We start from the raw sequence: 18,650 nt of genomic DNA on the forward strand, positions 1-18,650 counted from the left end.
AATCTTTGTGCAGGCTATTCCTCCTTTTAGCTCTCTCTCTCTCTCTCTCTCCCACGCTCTCTCTCGGATATATGAACACACACTCGCAGGTACACACACACCCACACGACAGCATTAGACATTCAGAGCCCTTAAATAGGTTTTAATGTCTCATATCACACACACACACACACACACACACACACTTTTAATACCAAGCCCTCCTGCTTTTAACAGTCGGCAGAGGCTGGATTTAATAATGCATCCTGAGAGAGAGGTAGTTTATTCACCGCGTGCTGACGACGATCCAGGAGGAGACAGGAAGAAGAAGAAGAAGAAGAGAAAGATGAAAATGGATGGAGGGTGGTAAACTGACACAGCGGAGGGCTGTGATCCTTTTTTCTTTTCGTGCCCGAGGACGGACTAATTGACTAACGGCTGCCTGCGGTCGTGAGCGTGACTCGGACATACGACCACATGGCTCACATGACCTGCTCTTCAGGAAATCGTTTGAGGCGGGGTGGCAGAAAACAACAAAAACAGAAAGGAGGAGAAAAAAAAGAATAATACCATACAAGGCATAAATCCATGCATACCAGTGAACTTCATGCAGTGCAAAAAATCCAAGCTATATAAATATATATATATAGATATTTATATATGAGTGTATATAAATATGTATATATATATAAATATTATATATTCCTGTAATAACACAATTCAACTTTTACGTTTTTGTTAGTTTTTACCCCATGTTGAGTGTTGGTGAACACTGTGTGTGTGATCTGCCTTTGTGCACCATTGAAACCCCACTACACACAAACACACACACACACATATACATCCTTGTCCCCCTGCCCCTGCTGCTATTCGACATACGGAAAATAAAGAAAGACGAAAGATTTTATTTAATAAGGAAAAAAAAGATCAACACAAATGGAAAGCATGAAGTAAAAGAAACGACTTAACAAGACTGGATGCAACATATTTACCTGGTAACACACACACACAGACACACACCAACACCAACATGCTCCAGCCCTCACCAGCACCCTTTCTCTCCACACGAAGCCCCACCCCCTCACCTGTCGTCTTGTTCTCTCACCTCACCCCCTCCTCCCCCCGCCCCCCATACACACCTCCCTCCTCCCCCTCCTGGCTTTAAGTACGTCTGTCTTTATTTTACTGCTGGACTATTATTCTTGTACAGACTGTAAAATGTATTATTTTGTACAACTTTATTGAAGAAAAAAAAATTAACTTGTAGAAGATCCCTGTGCCTTGATCACGACTGTACATGTAAAAATGAGCTAATATGTAAGTTATGTTTCACTGCGCTGTACAGCTGGACGGGTCTGTCCCACCTCGTCCGAGCTAGCTCACCCCTCCGCTAGGGGCTGGGGGCTGGGGGCTGGGGGCTGGGGGCTGGGGGGCGGGGCATCGGATCGGGGCGGCGGCCTTTTGTCTGTTGCTGAGTTTCCTTATTTTTTGTTTTACCCCCCTCCCTCCCCACACATTTGTTTGTCTGTTGATTCATTTGTTTTGCTTTGACTCTCCTTTGGTTCATATAATAGGATTTGAAGAAAAAAAAAATTAAGAAGAAGAAAAAAAAAAAAAAAAAGATAATCAGACACACCACCTTAATGCTGTGTAGTGAACGATACTGAACCCTAACACAATTTAATATATATAAAATATATTTGAGATTTTATATTTTATATATATGTACTGTACACTTATATCTATCTCCCTTGTGAGCTGCCCCCCCCCAGCTTTCCTTTGCTTTCTGTCAGTAACATCTGCATTCATTTTCAGAAGGTGGCGATTCTGGGTGCAGTGGAATGGGGATTAATTTCTTTTCTTTTTTTTATTTTAGCTTTAACTCTTTTGAAGGAGAGGGAAATATCCAATTGCAAAGCATTGCTTGTTTCTACATAAACCAAATTCTTTTTGCTTAAACAAGAAGAAAAGGTTGTATTAAGTGTTTGGTTCATTCCTAGTCTCAGTTCACTAGATCCTCACCTGAGAAACGCATCACACACACTTCAGTGGCCAGTTTGTTAGGAACACCCAGGGAAAACTGATGCAGTCTAATGCTACAGTCCTGCAATTAGTCTGACTTTATTATGATGAGGGCAAACTCAATGTTAGAAACACCTCCCAGTAAAGCAAGATGCAAATAATGATGTGTATTTACTTATAGGTAAAAGTAGGAAGATAAACAGTATCAATATTCGTTGATAGTAATATCACAAATGTCCATTATACATCTATTTGTTGTCTATGCATTTTACAAGCACAGTGAGCAAGTATAACATAATGAGTTTAAATATTCTACATTAGATTCGTAGAGTGCTGTTAATCAAGTGTCCACCTTGAATGAGTGGACATTTATCATGATAATTATTGATATAGACTGATACTTTTATGTTTATTTATTTTTTCGACATATCTTTCAGCCCTAGGCTTTAGCACTTATCAAAACTAGAGATTACAAAGTGCTTTACTCGGAATAGGGTAAAAGAAGAAAAAATATGTTTTCAGATGCCAGTTTTTCAAAAGGATGATGTTCTTGAGTTTGCTAACAACAAACTGCTGCCTCCAATCTGTAAGGTTCAATTGGATTTCTCTCTGAAACATATTGTAGCATTAGACTGCATTAGTGTCCGGTAGGTATACCTAATAATCTGACAACTGAGTGTCAACTGCACCAGCAGTGAAGCACACAACTGTCACAGAGCCGGGTTCCCTAAACACACTAGTTTCCCCATGAAGGTTTATAAAGATGCAAATATGGTTTCAGTCATGAAGAAGACACCACAGCTTTATTTCTCCAAGAGTTGGTTTGAACACAAGTTATTTCATTTGATCTGACAGAACTGACATGAATATCGTAGATCACTTTATACTGAATACAACACTCATGAGAGGGGTACGCAATGAAAGAATTAAGAACAAGTAGTTTTCAACCTTTGCTGTTTTACTTTGAAGTTTAAAGTGTGTAAATATGAGGTTGTAGACCAATATTCTACAGTAACCGGATGTAAATGACTTACAAAATGCTCCAAACTCTGCTAAGATTTGATAAAAGCCTCCTGGATCAGGAGACTTGACACCTGATAGGATCGTAGTGTGTCCTTGCAAGATTAAAACAAACTACAGTGCTAACATTGAGATTGAAGAGTAGAGGAACAGCACGTCACATGCTCATCTGTCATCACAGAGATCTTGCTGATACCACTTCTATTTTCGTTGGAGCAGCAGGTTTATGAGCTGAAGCTGATAATTCCTCCTTCGGTAACATGATCAACTGAACACTTCCAGGGTCACACCTCAACAGAGAATTGCACTGTGGTTTCAAAGCAGTTATTTCATGTTCTCGTTAATGCAAAGAACGGAGAAGTGAGTGATGAAAGGTGACGCTCCCCTGAAAGCTCAGGTGAGACTACACCTGTTGTCAAGGAGGTGTCATTCTGTTGATTTAACTTCCAAATACACAACATGAGCAAAGGTACGATGACACCAGAATATTAAAATTGTGATTGTTAAACATTTAATTCCCAAAACCGGGGGCATGCATATGCAGCTATAACAGCCTACGTACTCCAGGAAAAACCTTGCAGAAAATGTTGTAAATTAGCTGCTGGACTTGTTCTGTTCAGCCAATTTTCAATGTAAACTTACCATGAGAAACATCCCAAAGTAGACAAAAGTGTGTGGAAAGTCCTTTTTGGCCATATATTATAAAACAGCTAGATTTCTATTCTTTATTCAAGGTTCTTTTAGTAACTTGACAAAACACTTGTTTTACCCACTCTTCACTCACATTCAGAAAAGCGTCTCGTCCCTGCTTTCAAGGGTTTTCTCCACAAGTTGGTGCAGGAACGATGTCGCGTGTGGAAATGTCATCCACGTTCCTGGTGTTATATTTGTATTATTTGTTATTTAAGCCTCGGAAGACACATTGAGGGATAAGACCCTCATTTACAATGGTGCCGAGGGTACAATAAAAAAGTTGATACATTAAAAGTTAATACCTTGAATAAATAGGAAAGAAATAAATATGCATATATATATACACAGTAATACAAGGTATAAAACAATTCGTCAATAAAATACTATGGCCAAGTCAACTAGCAGTTACAGTCACTGCTGGAGAAGTCAGCTGTACATGAGACCAGACTCGAGAACTCCGTCAATGAAACAAATGAGCGCAACTTTAAAGATTTTTGGATCTCATTCCAAATGTAGGGTGCTTTATAACAGAAAGCTGTCTTCCCCAAGTTGGTCTTAACACGAGGCAGATATATCACGATGGAGAGATATACAAAACACACATTTTGTCATTTATCTGAAGTCAATTCGAAGTTGTGTCACTTTTAAAAACTATAAAAACTCGAGTGAGCAGGAAATCCTTCAGACTGAAAGATGCACGTCCCCCCCCGCTCCACGAGAGGGAGCAAGACTTTAAAAACAAAGACAAACATTAAAAAAAAAAAAAAAAACACGTGGGCCGAACCGGACGACACAGTGTGCTTCCTCCAGCGAAGCCCCGCCTCCACGTTCCCATGCATTGGCGCGAGTCCCCTCCGCTCTCGGCTGCTTCTCCTCCCCGGCTCCTGGTGCTGGTGGCGGCGGACTGACTCGCTTGTGGAGCTGCGGGTGAAAGCATGAGTGCGGCGGGTAGTGCTCGGTCCGGTGCGGCGGCCGGTCCGGTCCAGCAGGGCCTGAAGGAGGCGCTGATCGAGACGCTGACCGCCATCCTGTCCCCGGTGCAGGAGGTGCGAGCCTCCGCGGAGGAGCAGGTCAAAGTGCTGGAAGTGACGGAGGGTGAGTGGTGGTCTGTTCGGGGGGGAAAGGGTGAGATCCCCCGGTGTCCTCCCGCGTTCATGACACGGGCCTCCGGTGCTGGCTGTTGACTCCATCGGCTAGTCTGAAGCGCAGCTAGCCGTCATGCCTGCCTCGTTAGCCGGGGGGAAGTGTCTCCTCTCCCGGGGGCTGGCTGACGCTAGGCCGGAGAAGTTAGTCGTGACAAAGTTTACAATGGACTCACGGAACCGAGCTGATCTCTCTCTCTCTCTGGCCCCGGGCTCGGTGTCATCGCTCGACCCGGACGAGCTCGGACAGCTAGCGGCTAACAAGTCCCATCAGTCACCGGGGGAACTGGGAAGCACATGCGGGGCGGAGTGGAGCCTCCGCCGGCCTCAGCTCCACCGCCGGTCCCCGGGTCGTCCCCTCGGTCAACACGTCCATTTAACGCAAGGGTCGTGTGTTTTGGGAATGTACGTTAAAACTTCTGAAACTATGGCAACAACGACATCAGCGCTTCATGAACCAGCGCAGCGTCGCCACAACCCACGTGTTATTACGTCATTTAGAAGTTAACTTTTTCTTAGGACTTTATCCTCGCCGTCGCTATAGGAACCACCGTGATGCCCCCTTGACAGAATTTCCCGCGAAGATGCGACCCGCGGATCCCGCCCAACCGGCCCCAGCTTCATCCATCATCCTCCATCATCATCAGTGGAGCTGCGATAGATGTTGGTCGCTTAGTTTATAGATCAAGCAGTTGATGGGAAGAGAATGGATCGGCAACAGTTTTAATAATCGGTAGTTAACCATCTATGAGCTCTATGTAGTTTCAGCTTGTTGGCTTTTCCTTGTTATGTTCGGTAGTAGATGTAAATAATCTGTACCCGAGCCCTGAGCATCATCAGAATACACAAAGTCCCAGTCCCAGAGATCACAATCCCAGAGATCAATATTTGTTTTTTTTTGCTAGATAGATGGATAGGTTATTGTATGTAGACTCTGACACATGATGGTTAACCTATATAGCAAGGGACAAGATTCTGGGCCAGGAAACCTTCATGTTTGAGCAGGCGTTGGTTGGCAGCAGGTAAACAGTCCAGTGTGGAGAGCAAAAAAGAAATACACCGGCTTTCAGCTTTTTAAATTGATCTGAGTTCATAGATATTTGTTGATGGAGATCAGCCCAATTGCGTCTGGACCTAAATCACATTTAATAAGTATCACTGTTTTGTGTGGAGCAACGATTGCCTTGTGTGATGTAAGAAAGTAGTCGGACTGAAAACGCTGTATGGAGGATGGAGTCTCTGCCCCCATATCTGCTGTCTACACCTGAAGCCCCCAAATATTTGCCATTCATATAGATCATACAGTACAGAATCATTTTCACATTATAAACTCACACCATAGAGACTTCTTTCTTTTTCCTCTCGTCCTCAAAGTCGCGTTGATTGAATTCTAATTAATGTTGGAGCCCATGTCCGTCATTTGAAATGATAACATGTGAGACCTACTAGAACAGTGGCACCTTTGGTCTCAGGTTTACTGTTATTTAAACAATGAAGTGTCATGGAGGCCTTTTCAACGGCCTGACATCTGATGATAAATAAAAACCAGTTAAACACTCTGCCCTCTGTTATTTTACTGTAACAGAATTCGCCTAACTTCTTTTTCAATCTGCATTAATAATATTGAATATTAACGAAAGCTCTTAAAATACCTGATTCACCTGGATAGTGAAACTGTGAGTTTACCGCTTGTAAACGATCGGTGTATTGGAGGAAACACTTTTATTGTGATGCAGGACTTAAACAGGACTGACGGATACAGTAACTTGCGGCCGTAGCTTATAGTCCCATTGTCTGTGCAGCGATCCTCGTGCCCGTGGTGAAAGGCTAATTGTGCACGGTGTCTGTCGGCCGCACCGCTGCGAGGTTGACCCTTTCCGCTGGCCCCTCTCTAAGGCAGACGTTTGATGCAGGATCGTCAGCACTAACATTGTCTTCTGGCGCCTGATGTCACTCTTAGTAAAACCCAGCGAGAGGGACAGAGCTGAGGTTTGATGCTGATCCTGAACTCTGGGTTCATCGCTCACCCTCTGCATGCCTGCCAGGCCAGGTTCAAACAGGATGTTGTCAGCATGTCGGGCTGGGCAACAAAGCCATATCAATATCTATCGTAGTGTAATTTTCATTAATAGATGTGTAACAAAAGCACAGCTCAGATTTGTTTTGTTTTTATCAAGTTTCGTTCTCTGCTCGTAGAGAAAAGTTTAAAACCTCAACCTTCCCCCTGGAAGCAAATTCAGCTTTTACACTTGAAAGAAATAACATGACATTCATTGAGATATCCATTTCCACTGATATGAACATTTATACAGAATCTAACATTCTGCCATATTGTCCTGCAGTGATGAATTGGGTTAATGATTTTTTGCACCATTGATATCCTGAATAACCAAATTATTACAGTTATTTTGGCACAGACTGACAATTACAGCACATTCTTTTATTTTTGCGTCTTTGTTTTTTGACCCACATCTAAAAGAGAATTCTGGTCAATTGGTGGGACCTGATTGCTTTTCACTTGGCATCACACAGTGACTTGTTGTTATCATACTGGCAGTTTCCATGAAATAAACCATGACGCCCCAAATGAATTCCTGGAAAGAATAGTCTAAAAATCCTCTTTATGGCCACTTTAGTTCAATGTTATGAAAAGACTATAAAGAACACCAGGAAAGGTTTCTTTTAAAGCACAATATAATATAACATACAAACATGTTTTCCATGAAATGATACATTTTCTTCTCATCCTTGCTGATGTTGTAGAGTTTGGCGTCCACCTGGCTGAACTCACAGTGGATCCTCAGGGAGCACTCGCCATCCGACAGGTGAGGAGAAAATAACTGTAGACGTAAACAGTATTACATTGGCATTATGCGGTTATCACATATCTATACGCGAGTGCTCCAACCTGTATCAGTTTTGTGTTGCATGATCAAATATGGCTTCCCCATTGTGCGTGTTTGCAGTTAGCATCAGTCATCCTGAAGCAGTATGTGGAGACTCACTGGTGTTCCCAGTCAGAGAAGTTCCGGCCTCCTGAAACAACAGATCAGGTAAACAACTCCACAACTTCTACAATTCAAATATCCTCTTGTTACAAAATGGTAATTTGAGCTCTGAGGACTGTTTACAGCCCAACTCTTGTTTTCCTCCTCCAGGCTAAAGCTGCCATCAGGGAGCTGCTGCCGGGCGGCCTGCGAGAGTCGATCAGCAAAGTCCGCTCCAGTGTCGCGTACGCAGTGTCTGCCATCGCCCACTGGGACTGGCCCGAGGCCTGGCCGCAGCTCTTCACCCTGCTGATGGAGATGCTGGTCAGCGGAGACGTCAGTGCCGTGCACGGGGCCATGAGGGTCCTCACAGGTGTGTGATGAGATGCATGTCAACAAACATGGAGTTTTTTCAGAATACGTTGTTTTTAGAATGTTCTGGTGAAACTAGAGCCCAGGGAAAAATATACATAATTTTTCTTCCTGAGTTTAGCGACTGTGTTGATATGAAACATTATACCCATTTCCAGCTTTATCGTCGATGCCAAAATTCAGATTTCATCGTTATTAGAAAGATCTAAATTTCGTATATTTTATTGTCCTATTTGTGCTCTTACCTCCCCCACATTCCTCCTATTATAAATTTGAAACCTTTTGACATGTTTCCAGAGTTTACTCGGGAGGTGACAGATACACAGATGCCGCTGGTGGCTCCTGTCATCCTTCCTGAAATGTACAAGATCTTCACCATGGCTGAGGTGCGGCTCCAGCTTTTAACCTTTTCTGGTCACTGAATATGTAACGATATGTTGTAGAAAAAAGGATAAGGCAGATTAGGTCCCAAACAAGTTGCGTTAGTATCTGATACAGAGATAAACTGACATCATGTTTTTCATCTCATAGTCAGCTATAAACAAAAAATTAACCCAAAACAACCCAATGAATAGAACTTGAATTACGGAATTTTTTTTCTATATTACGTGTCAACATAAAGGCACATCTTTGCTGCATTTTTTATTCTATAAAACAACATTTTATTGACAATTATAAAGGCCGATACCCAAATGTCTACGAATGAGGCATCAGGTGACGAATCAGACAAGACTGAACTATATTCAGAATACAGCTGTATTTCCTGTAGTAATTCATTCTACCATTTTTGTAGTTGTAGTTAAGTTTGGATCCTTTTTTATGTTTTCTAATGCGACAGGTTTACAGTATTCGTACCCGTTCCAGAGCAGTGGAGATATTTACCACCTGTGCCAATCTCATCTGTGCCATTGAAGAGCTGGAGAAGGTGAGTTAGTGATACTGTTTTTAGATGCATTATGAATAATAACACTATATAATTATTTTTGTTTGGTCAGAGCTGATCATATGCTTTTCAAAGATTTGAGTAACTTGTCAGTACTGTGATATAACTGTAACGTTCCCTCCTGTGTGTGTTCAGGGTGCAGCCAAAGCGTTGATCTTCCCTGTGGTGCAGCAGTTCACGGAGGCGTTTGTGCTGGCCCTGCAGATGCCTGATGGACCCTCATCCGACAGTGGTCTGAAGATGGAAGTGCTCAAGGTGAGAAACTGAAGTTAGCGGGAACCTCAGAATATCGTCAGTAGAAACTTGTAAATTCAGGTGTAAACGAGGTGGTAGTTCTACATCTAATATGTCTTTATATGTAGTGTACTGTAATTCCAGCGATGTAGTTGTCTGTTACAGTGAAGGAATAAGGCACTGGGAAGCTCAATGTATTTAGTGTTAAAAGTAAAACGTGTTGTAATAAGATCTTATTAATTTTGTCTTTCTTTTTCTCTCAGGCTGTGACAGCGCTGGTTAAGAACTTCCCCAAACCCATGGTGTCCTCCATGCAACAGATATTACCCATCGTGTGGAACACACTGACTGAAAGTGCAGCTTTATATCCTTCACAAAGCCAACCAGTTGCTCTTCATGTGTGATAAAACCGCTGTTGCTTCTGTTTTTGGGTGAAAGAACACAGTTTATGGACACTTTTGTGGTTGTGCTGACAGAGCAGCCTCTTCAAACCACCGTCCCACCACACTGCAGCAGTTCACCTGCTCACTCAGTAAAATCCAAAGAGAAACAAGTATTGCAATGAGCTACTTTCATACCGAGACAGTTGTCAATGAAAATGCACTTGGACCCAGCTGAGCTCCTGTGGACGAGTTGGTCTCTGGATGATGTGTGGTCACGTACATTGTTGGTGCATTGTGATCATGAGGCAGCGGAAAGTTCACAACCTTATAGGCTTAATAATGAGATTTTCTCCGTCGTACCTGTTCTTGGATTATTTTGGGAGTTTTCCTTAACCAGATGTTCACTTATGTAAGAACAGAAGTCAACTACACAGAGGAAGTGGACGACCCAGTGGACTCAGATGGTGAGTTGCACTCTCACTGCTGCACGTAAGTTATTGAGGAAACACTTGTCTCATCCATCCTCTGGTGTTTAATGGTTCTTTATTGTTATTTTACAGGTGAAGTTCTGGGTTTTGAAAATCTTGTGTTCAGCATCTTTGAGTTTGTCCACACGCTGCTGGAAAACAACAAGTTCAAGAGCACGGTGAAGAAAGCGCTGCCTGAGCTCATCTACTACGTCATACTGTACATGCAGATCACTGAGGACCAGGTGAGGGGTTATTAAAACAAATGTATATTTATGTCTAATAATTGGCGTCAGGCCTGATGGTTTGCACGTTTGTTTCTTTAGATCAAAGTGTGGACAGCGAACCCGCAGCAGTTTGTGGAGGATGAGGACGACGACACTTTCTCTTACTCGGTCAGGATCTCTGCTCAGGACCTGCTGCTGGTGAGATGATGTAAAACTGGGGCCGGAGACGTGGGGTCCTGTGTAATGGTGGTAACCTTTGACCTCTGCTTGCAGGCTGTGGCTGCAGAGTTTCAGAATGAGAGCGCAGCGGCGTTGGCAGCGGCAGCGACCAGACACCTGCAGGAGGCGGAGCAAGCTCGAAACAGTGGCAACGAGCACTGGTGAGAGAGAGACTCGGCACCAACACTTCTCTCTCGCTTTCTGATTGCATCCTAACGTCTGGTCTCGAAGCTTTGTCAAATTTGTTCCACATTCCAGCTGTAATTAATGACAGTAAAAGTGGAAAAATCCTCAAGCTGCCAAGTACGACACGTAGACGTGTACTGACCCGGGTAGAATAACAAACTCTGCAGATTGTGCGTCACATCAGCCGACACAGGTCACTCTGAAAAACTTGACAGCAGCTTTAAATTAAACTCGGCGCTTGACGGTTAGTTTGTTCTCTGCACGATGATCTTCTGTACTTGCCAAAAAGTGAACTTGGTGTTTCTTAATGCCAAGTTCACACTGAACAACTTTCAAAGCCGTCCGATCACACTGCAGTTCAAATTGCATGACTTTGAGCAGGAGTCTTGTAAAGAGTTCATACCATTCGACTGTACAGTATTCAATACTTGTTCACTCGATGATACTTTGACAGGTAAAGAATGTAACAACACACATAGCTGTTGTAGACCTGTCCAGATATTTAGCCCGCTTAAAATCAGAGGAGGCGACGTGTCACAAGCAATTGGCGACTGCTGATCAAACCAATTTGACTCTGATCTGGGGCTTTTGTCAGTGAGAACATTTGTCTTTCTAGCTGATGCTTCAACTTTTTTTTATTCTACTGTAATATTAAAACCCTGTGCTTGTAAGTCCGTAATGTCATGTTGTGCTTTTTGAAACTAGGTGGAAGATCCATGAAGCCTGTATGTTGGCTCTCGGTTCTGTCAAAACCATCATCACAGAGAACGTGAAGAACGGTCGTATCCAGTTTGACATGCACGGGTTCCTGGCCAGCGTTATCCTCGCTGATCTCAACCTGACAGGTGAGTCTTAGAAATACCGTAAGAGACGCCTCACAATGTATTTGAGGACATATATAATGTTCTTCCATAGTATTATATTTCCTATATTCTGATGTTTTCCCTTCCAAGTTCCTTAGTTCCTTTATAAGAAACTCCTTAAAAAAATGAAATCATTTTAATTTATATGATATTTATTCTCTCTTGTGTCTTCTCATATCTTGGTCTTCACTGCTGTCTATTGTTTTTGTCTTTTGTTCAGCGGCGTCTCCGTTCTTGCTCGGTCGGGCTCTGTGGGCCGCCAGTCGCTTCACAGCAGCCATGTCTCCTGAGCTCATCCAGCAGTTCCTCCAGGCCACCGTCAGCGGGCTTCACGACAGCCAGCCGCCCTCCGTCCGCATCTCTGCGGTCAGGGCCATCTGGGGGTGAGCAGGCTTTGTTTTTTAACATCACTGTGCTGTGCTGTGTTGTTGTTGTTGTTGTTGTTGTTTTTTTGTACATCAAAAAACTACAATCATAACCTTTCTGCCATTAACCTACAAATTGACTGTTTGCTCAGCCTTGCTCTTTACAGTAGATGAAAAGTTTAATTTACCGGATGTTCCTGGATGCCCAATAACTGTAATTTCAATCCCGCAGGTACTGTGATCAGCTGAAGTTGTCGGATAGCACCCACGTCCTTCAGCCCTTCCTCCCCAGCATCCTCGAGGGACTGGTCCAACTGGCCGCCCAGTTCAGCTCAGAGGTGCTGACCCTCGTCATGGAGACGCTGTGCATCGTCTGCACCGTCGACCCGGCCTTTACCACCAGCGCCGAGAACAAGATCTGCCCCCTCACCATCGCTATTTTCCTTAAATATAACAATGGTATTGACACACAGTAGCTCCTCTAACCACATCCTCTGATTGTCACTGTGCACTCATACTGTGCTCTTTAACTTTTCTAACTAAATTATTGATCTTTTAATGGATGCTTAGAGGATAGACATTTCCCAGTTATTAGCAAAAAACCCACATTTCTTCCCAGAGAGGACACAAACGTGTTAAGTAAAGACCTAGATTTGAGTTGGTATCTTGTCTTTTCTCAGAACTTGTCTCCCTCTCTTTTCCTCAGACCCTGTGGTGGCGTCTCTGGCTCAGGACATCTTTAAGGAGCTTGCACAGATCGAAGGCTGCCAGGGCCCCATGCAGATGCGTCTCATCCCCACGCTGGTCAGCATCATGCAGGCTCCGCCCGACAAGATCCCATCTGGACTCTGCGCAGTAAGTGGTTCGAAAAGAGGCACAAAGGTTTCTGAAAGACTGTGTTTCTACACCGGCCGCAGGAACTTATGAACCTAAATTCAGTTCTGACCTTTGTCCAATTTGGTCCAGAAAAATTATTCTAAATGACTGGTGGGAGTGACATGAGATTGAATGTGATCATGTAACGACCCCGTCTTGTGGCAATAAAAGTCAAACTTTCCTCCTTGATCAACATTGTGTTGCAAAAAAGAAATCCTCAAATCTGCATCTGTTTATGGGACAGTTAAGTGTGAAAGGTGAGGAGAGAGTGTGCATGTACTGTCTGAATCAAACCTGTGGCAGCTGCAGGAGGAAAGCGCAGTCTGAGACAGTGAATTAGGAACCCATCCCAATAAAAATATATTAATATAGCCTATTTATTTTTCTCCAAAGCAGAATTTGCAGCAGTTGGCAGACTTTTAGTAGCATGGGCATGTCGGCCATCTTGCATACACTGTCAGTTAATATCAAATTTCACAGTGTGTAGTTTAATAGACATGGATGTGTACGTGTGTGTTTGCGTGTTTGTGTGTCGCTGAAAAAGAAACATGTCTTGGTTTGTAAGCAGTTACCTCAGTCATCAAACACATAGCAAGAGATAAATGTAATTGTTGTGTGTAAAATCTTAACTTTAGCAATGAAAGTGATATTCAACCCTGCATCAGATGAACACAGTGCTGTGTAGTTATGTTATCATTTGTGCTTCTTTAACATTTGCTCATACATGACAATATGTTCTACTATTAGTAATTAATCAGCGTTCAGCCACACAAAAACAGGAACTGACTCATTTCCACTTTCTTCCTTGTCCTCTCTCCCTCTCCTTCTTTAATGACTCAGTACGTTAACACTCTGTTTCTAAAGCCTCAGTTTGTCAAGATCGTACACATCTGAAACTTTGAAAGGACCGGGCTCAATCTGTTCCGTGTTGTAATGTCAAGTTGTTTTCCTGAGAGACAGATATAGAGCCTGACCACTTGTCTCTCCTCCCCTCTCTGTGTCTGTGTCAGACGTCCATAGACATCCTGACCACAGTCGTACGCAACACCAAACCCCCCCCGTCAGAGATGCTGGTGTGCCAGGCCTTCCCTGTGGTGGCACAGTGCACCTTACGTACCGATGACAACACAATAATGCAGGTGAACATCGGCACATCTACGATCTGTTTAAACCTTTTAATACCGCTCTCCTCACACATCGCTGCCGTCCCCTCTCCAGAACGGTGGCGAGTGCCTGCGGGCGTACGTCTCTGTCGGCTTGGAGCAGATCGCCCAGTGGAGGGACGAGCAGGGGAACAGTGGCCTCTGGTACGTCATGCAGGTGGTCAACCAACTGCTGGACCCCCGCACCTCTGAGTTCACAGCTGCCTTCGTGGGCAGGCTGGTCTCCACTCTGATCTCTCGGGCAGGAACCAGGCTCGGGGAACAGCTGGACCAGATCCTCCGAGCAATTCTGAGCAAGATGCAGCAAGCCGAGACTCTGAGCGTCATGCAGGTAGGAGGAGGAGACACACACTGATACACGTCAGGTGGATATGTAGAAACGATAACAATTACTTTGGTGGTTATTTTTCCTCCTGTGAGAGAACACTGACATGCTGACTTATGTTTATCTTTGTACCAAATGGTGTCGATGCGCTGGTTCAGGAGTTGCTCTAAATCAAAAGTAGTTAAAATTGAAATTAATAATAGTTTACAACCTTGGTTTTTATGTATTGCTGCTAATGTTTTACGCTTACAGCTCCCAACAGGTACAGTTATCTCCAGCACCTCACTCTTTCTCCTCCTCTGCCCCGGTTCTCTTATCCTCCCTCCCTGTTTGCAGTCCCTGATCATGGTGTTTGCTCACCTGGTTCACTCCCAGCTGGAGCCTCTGCTGGAGTTCCTGTGCAGTCTGCCTGGGCCGACGGGGAAACCTGCTTTGGAGTTTGTGATGACGGAGTGGATGAGCAGACAGCACCTGTTCTATGGACAGTACGAGGGTAAAGTCAGGTCAGAAAACATCTTCATGTCATGTAGTTATTTTTATTTCAAACCCCTGCAATAACATGGATGTAACCTATACTTAGTTTACTTTATTATTTGTCCTGCCAATAGATCAAGTGCAACTAGTACTGTGGCTCTGAAAATAAATAATACTAGTTGGCCGTGCTTTGTTGGATGAAATTTATTTCTATTCTCAACCTTTGTCTCATTTCCTAAACCCCTGCCGTCAATGTGGGGTTGTATTTCCTCCTTGCAGCACGGTGGCGCTGTGCAAACTGCTACAGCACGGCCTCAACACTGACGACAAACGTCTCCAGGACATCGTGGTGAAGGGAGAGGAGATCTACAGTCATGAGGACGGCATCCGAACACGTTCCAAATCTGCCAAAAGTAAAGCACCAAAACAAACCTGTTACTTTACGCAAATACATTGATCTATCATGTAGAAAACGAAGCTTCTGAGTGGTGCGATGTTTGTATGTGTTGATATATGATAGAGATATTGACCACGTGCACTGTGTGTTTCTCCTCCCCAGCCCCGGAGCGGTGGACCAACATTCCTTTGCTAGTGAAGATTTTTAAATTGATCATCAATGAGCTGTCGACAGTAGTGGAGGCGAACGCCAGCCGGACGAACGCAGGAGATTGGACTCAAGGTGAGGACAGATACTACAAGTGCTTCTCTTACATCCATTTTGTATATATCACCAAGGGACTGCAGGTTGTCACAGTCGCCAGCATTAACCGCTTTGGACTGAATAAAGTTTCTCAGGGTGTCACACGTTCACGCTTGGTCAAGTTTTGCTACACAATAGTTGGAGTTGGCTCTGAAACCTAAAGAATGTGTGAGCTGACATTTCACTCACCAGCCGTTGTTGTTTGTCTCAGACTCCAGCGGCATGTGGGAGGAGGAGGAACAGGCCGAGGATGACGAGGAGGAAGATGACGGACTAGCAGGGCAGCTGCTTTCTGATCTCATTGCCTCCAACAAATATGGTACGAGAATCTCCACCGTGCATCAGCAATGTCTACATTTCAACCATGAAGTTTTACTCCAGATTAATAATTGAAGATTTCCTAAACATCCTTTTGTTTTTTATTACAGACGATGATTATTATGAGGATGATGATGAGGATGATCCCGACGCATTGAAAGACCCCATTTATCAGATTGATTTACAGGTACTTTCCCTAAACTTGTCATTTCACGTATCTTTTCTCAAACATGACCATATGGGTCAACCAGGTGGATTATTAAATCAGGAGAAGCAACATCTTCCCTAGAACGTGAAGGAAAAGGGGGAAGTGTGGTTGATGAAGCATTTGTCTTGGTGCTTGTGTGATATCTAGTGAAAAGGAAGATTGTGTATATGATCTATTAAAGATGGAACCATGTATGTTGCCCTTCCAGCTGTGGATGAACAGCTGTTATTACATCATCAAGTATCAAACTCCTAACCAGTGTGCGTCTCGTCTGTCCGCAGGCTTACTTGACAGACTTCCTGACGCAGTTCGCCCAGCAGCCCTGTTACAGCATGTTCTCAGGCCACCTCAACAACGCCGAGCGACAAACCCTGCAGTCGATAGGCCTCTAGCCCCTCCCCCCCGCCTCGTCTGCCACTCCAAGACACAATCCTCCACCGACCACGCCCCGACACTCTTCTATTGCCCCATCCCTTATGCTCTCATTGCGAATTTACAAAATAAAAGGTTTGGGATGTCGGTCCTGGCAGAGGGAGAGTGGATGGGGTGGGAAGAGACACATGCACTTACCCAGAAGTCCTCCGTTTCTCCACACACGTGTTGGGAGGAAGGATTTGCAGATGAAGAGGTGAGAGACAGCACTGAAAGTCGGAGGTCTCCCCTTTCTGGAGTCATTTCAGATGGGAGGTGAGGACAGAATAAAGAGTTCAGAGGCTTCAGTCGGACAATGAAATATAAACAGACTATTTTGACATGTTCAGTTTGTAACTAAGCCCGTTATTTTGGTGTTTCTGTATAAATAAAGTTTAATGCAACATGGAAAACGAGACTTTACCATTGATTGAAGGAAAGTTTAGAAAACATTTACATCCTGCTCTTTGGAGAGGGAGGGAAACGTTGGAGGCCTTATTCCAGAAAACATTGACTGTTTCTGACTCAAGGAAAAGCTCTCTTCTACGACCTTCAGAAGGGAAAAACCCCACTTTGTGAAGTGTAAGGGTTTCGGTTAGGGTTATGGTGTTAGGGTTAAGGTAAACGGTAAATGGTTTTGTATTTATATAGCGCTTTTCTAGACTTTTATGACCACTCAAAGTTTTTTACAGTACAGTTTTACATTCACACACACATTCACACAGTGCCTCTATTCGCAGCACTTAGTTATTCTATGAGCTTCTACGACCTTGGGAAGGGAAAAACCCAATGTGTGAAGTGTTATGGTTAGGGTTGCAATTAGGGTTAGGGTTAGGGTTTATGGCTAGGGTTAGGGTTATGGATAAAGAAATGTTGTAGAGACTTGCGGGTAGGCTCTACCCCCACTAGAGTGGGCACTCCCGATCGATTGGCCCCATCCCCGAGCTTCTACAACCTTCGTAAGGGAAAAACCCAATGTGTGAAGTGTTAGGGTTGGGGTTGCGGTTAGGGTTAGGGTTTACGGCTAGGGTTAGGGTTAGGGTTGCAATTAGGGTTGTAGAAACTCGGGATGGGACCAATCGATCTGGAGTGCCCGCATTAGTGGGGTAGGGCCTACTCGCAAGTCTCTACAACCTTTCTTTATCCATAACCCTAACCCTAGCCTTAAAACCTAACCCTAATTGCAACCCTAACACTTCACAAATTGGGTTTTTCCCTTCCGAAGGTCATAGAAGCTCGGGGATTGGAACAACCGATCGGGAGTGCCCGCATTAGTGGGGGTAGAGCCTACTTGCAAGAACAAGCCGAACATCAAACCGTGTTATTCAGCTGATATGTGAGTGAGAACCTCTCCACAGAATCTGAAATGATCAATAATGACTACTGGTTCAAAACAGTAAAACAAAGCGGAGAAGTAGGAGGATAAAATAATCCATCTCCTGACTCTCCTACTGAACGGAGGGTCACTGGGTTGTGTGACGATGTCAGCTTCTGGACTGTACCACTCAGAGTTAAGTCCTTCTTGAGAGAAAAATTCATACATCTGCTTCGTGTCATAACCGTCTTCATAAAGCCGAACGAATTATAACTCCACAAAGGTTAAAACATCACTAAACTGTTTCCATTAACCGATGTGACCCGTCAGTGAGAGGGTCGTGAAGTCTTAAGTGCTCCATCTTTACTCTAACAAAGATTTATTACTGCTTGGCCAACACAGCAGCCAACTCCACAGTACTGGTGTCCAATCTTTTTAACTCCAGGCTCATCTGACGGGGCACATTTAACATTATAATGATACATATAAAACTGATGCCCCCAACTCATACTATGGAACTCTATTGTAATAAATTTACATTTTTATCCTTTTGCTGCTGGTCATAGAGGCTTCTCCTCTTGTCCCCCACTGAGCAGGTAGACGCTTGTAATCATCAGGTTGATTTATGAGTTGTTGTCATTTTACTTCCTTACATCAAAGGGATAGTTCACCCTAAAATGGAAACTCGCTCATTATCTACGCACCACTACATTGATGTAGGGGAGAGTGAAGTAGCAGCATTGCAGCCAAATACAAAA

The 18,650-nt window shown here is 43.9% G+C and overlaps 1 protein-coding gene across 1 annotated transcript; it reads left to right on the forward strand.

Annotated features, from left to right (window-relative positions):
* Window positions 1-4,560: 4,560 nt before the first annotated feature.
* ipo9 (importin 9) lies at window positions 4,561-16,990 on the forward strand. The gene is made up of 24 exons (XM_061069388.1): window positions 4,561-4,809; window positions 7,620-7,681; window positions 7,823-7,909; window positions 8,015-8,216; window positions 8,513-8,601; window positions 9,054-9,140; window positions 9,294-9,413; window positions 9,656-9,756; window positions 10,181-10,239; window positions 10,336-10,487; window positions 10,569-10,667; window positions 10,743-10,849; window positions 11,580-11,719; window positions 11,958-12,120; window positions 12,335-12,561; window positions 12,809-12,957; window positions 13,989-14,117; window positions 14,197-14,472; window positions 14,803-14,969; window positions 15,220-15,353; window positions 15,500-15,619; window positions 15,852-15,959; window positions 16,069-16,145; window positions 16,448-16,990. The coding sequence occupies exons 1-24, from the start codon at window positions 4,650-4,652 to the stop codon at window positions 16,556-16,558; spliced, it is 3,126 nt and encodes a 1,041-aa protein (XP_060925371.1). The 5' UTR covers window positions 4,561-4,649; the 3' UTR covers window positions 16,559-16,990.
* Window positions 16,991-18,650: the final 1,660 nt, after the last annotated feature.

Source organism: Limanda limanda, chromosome 4 (genome assembly GCF_963576545.1).
Source record: "Limanda limanda chromosome 4, fLimLim1.1, whole genome shotgun sequence".
Taxonomy (NCBI): domain Eukaryota; kingdom Metazoa; phylum Chordata; class Actinopteri; order Pleuronectiformes; family Pleuronectidae; genus Limanda; species Limanda limanda.

Bases quoted from the DNA above. Each gene is read 5' to 3' on its own strand.
- ipo9 (XM_061069388.1), top strand. From the start codon at position 4,650: ATGAGTGCGGCGGGTAGTGCTCGGTCCGGTGCGGCGGCCGGTCCGGTC. The intron at 8,602-9,053 runs GTGCGGCTCCAG...CTAATGCGACAG, and splicing joins AGATCTTCACCATGGCTGAG to GTTTACAGTATTCGTACCCG. The intron at 12,121-12,334 runs GTGAGCAGGCTT...TCAATCCCGCAG, and splicing joins GCGGTCAGGGCCATCTGGGG to GTACTGTGATCAGCTGAAGT.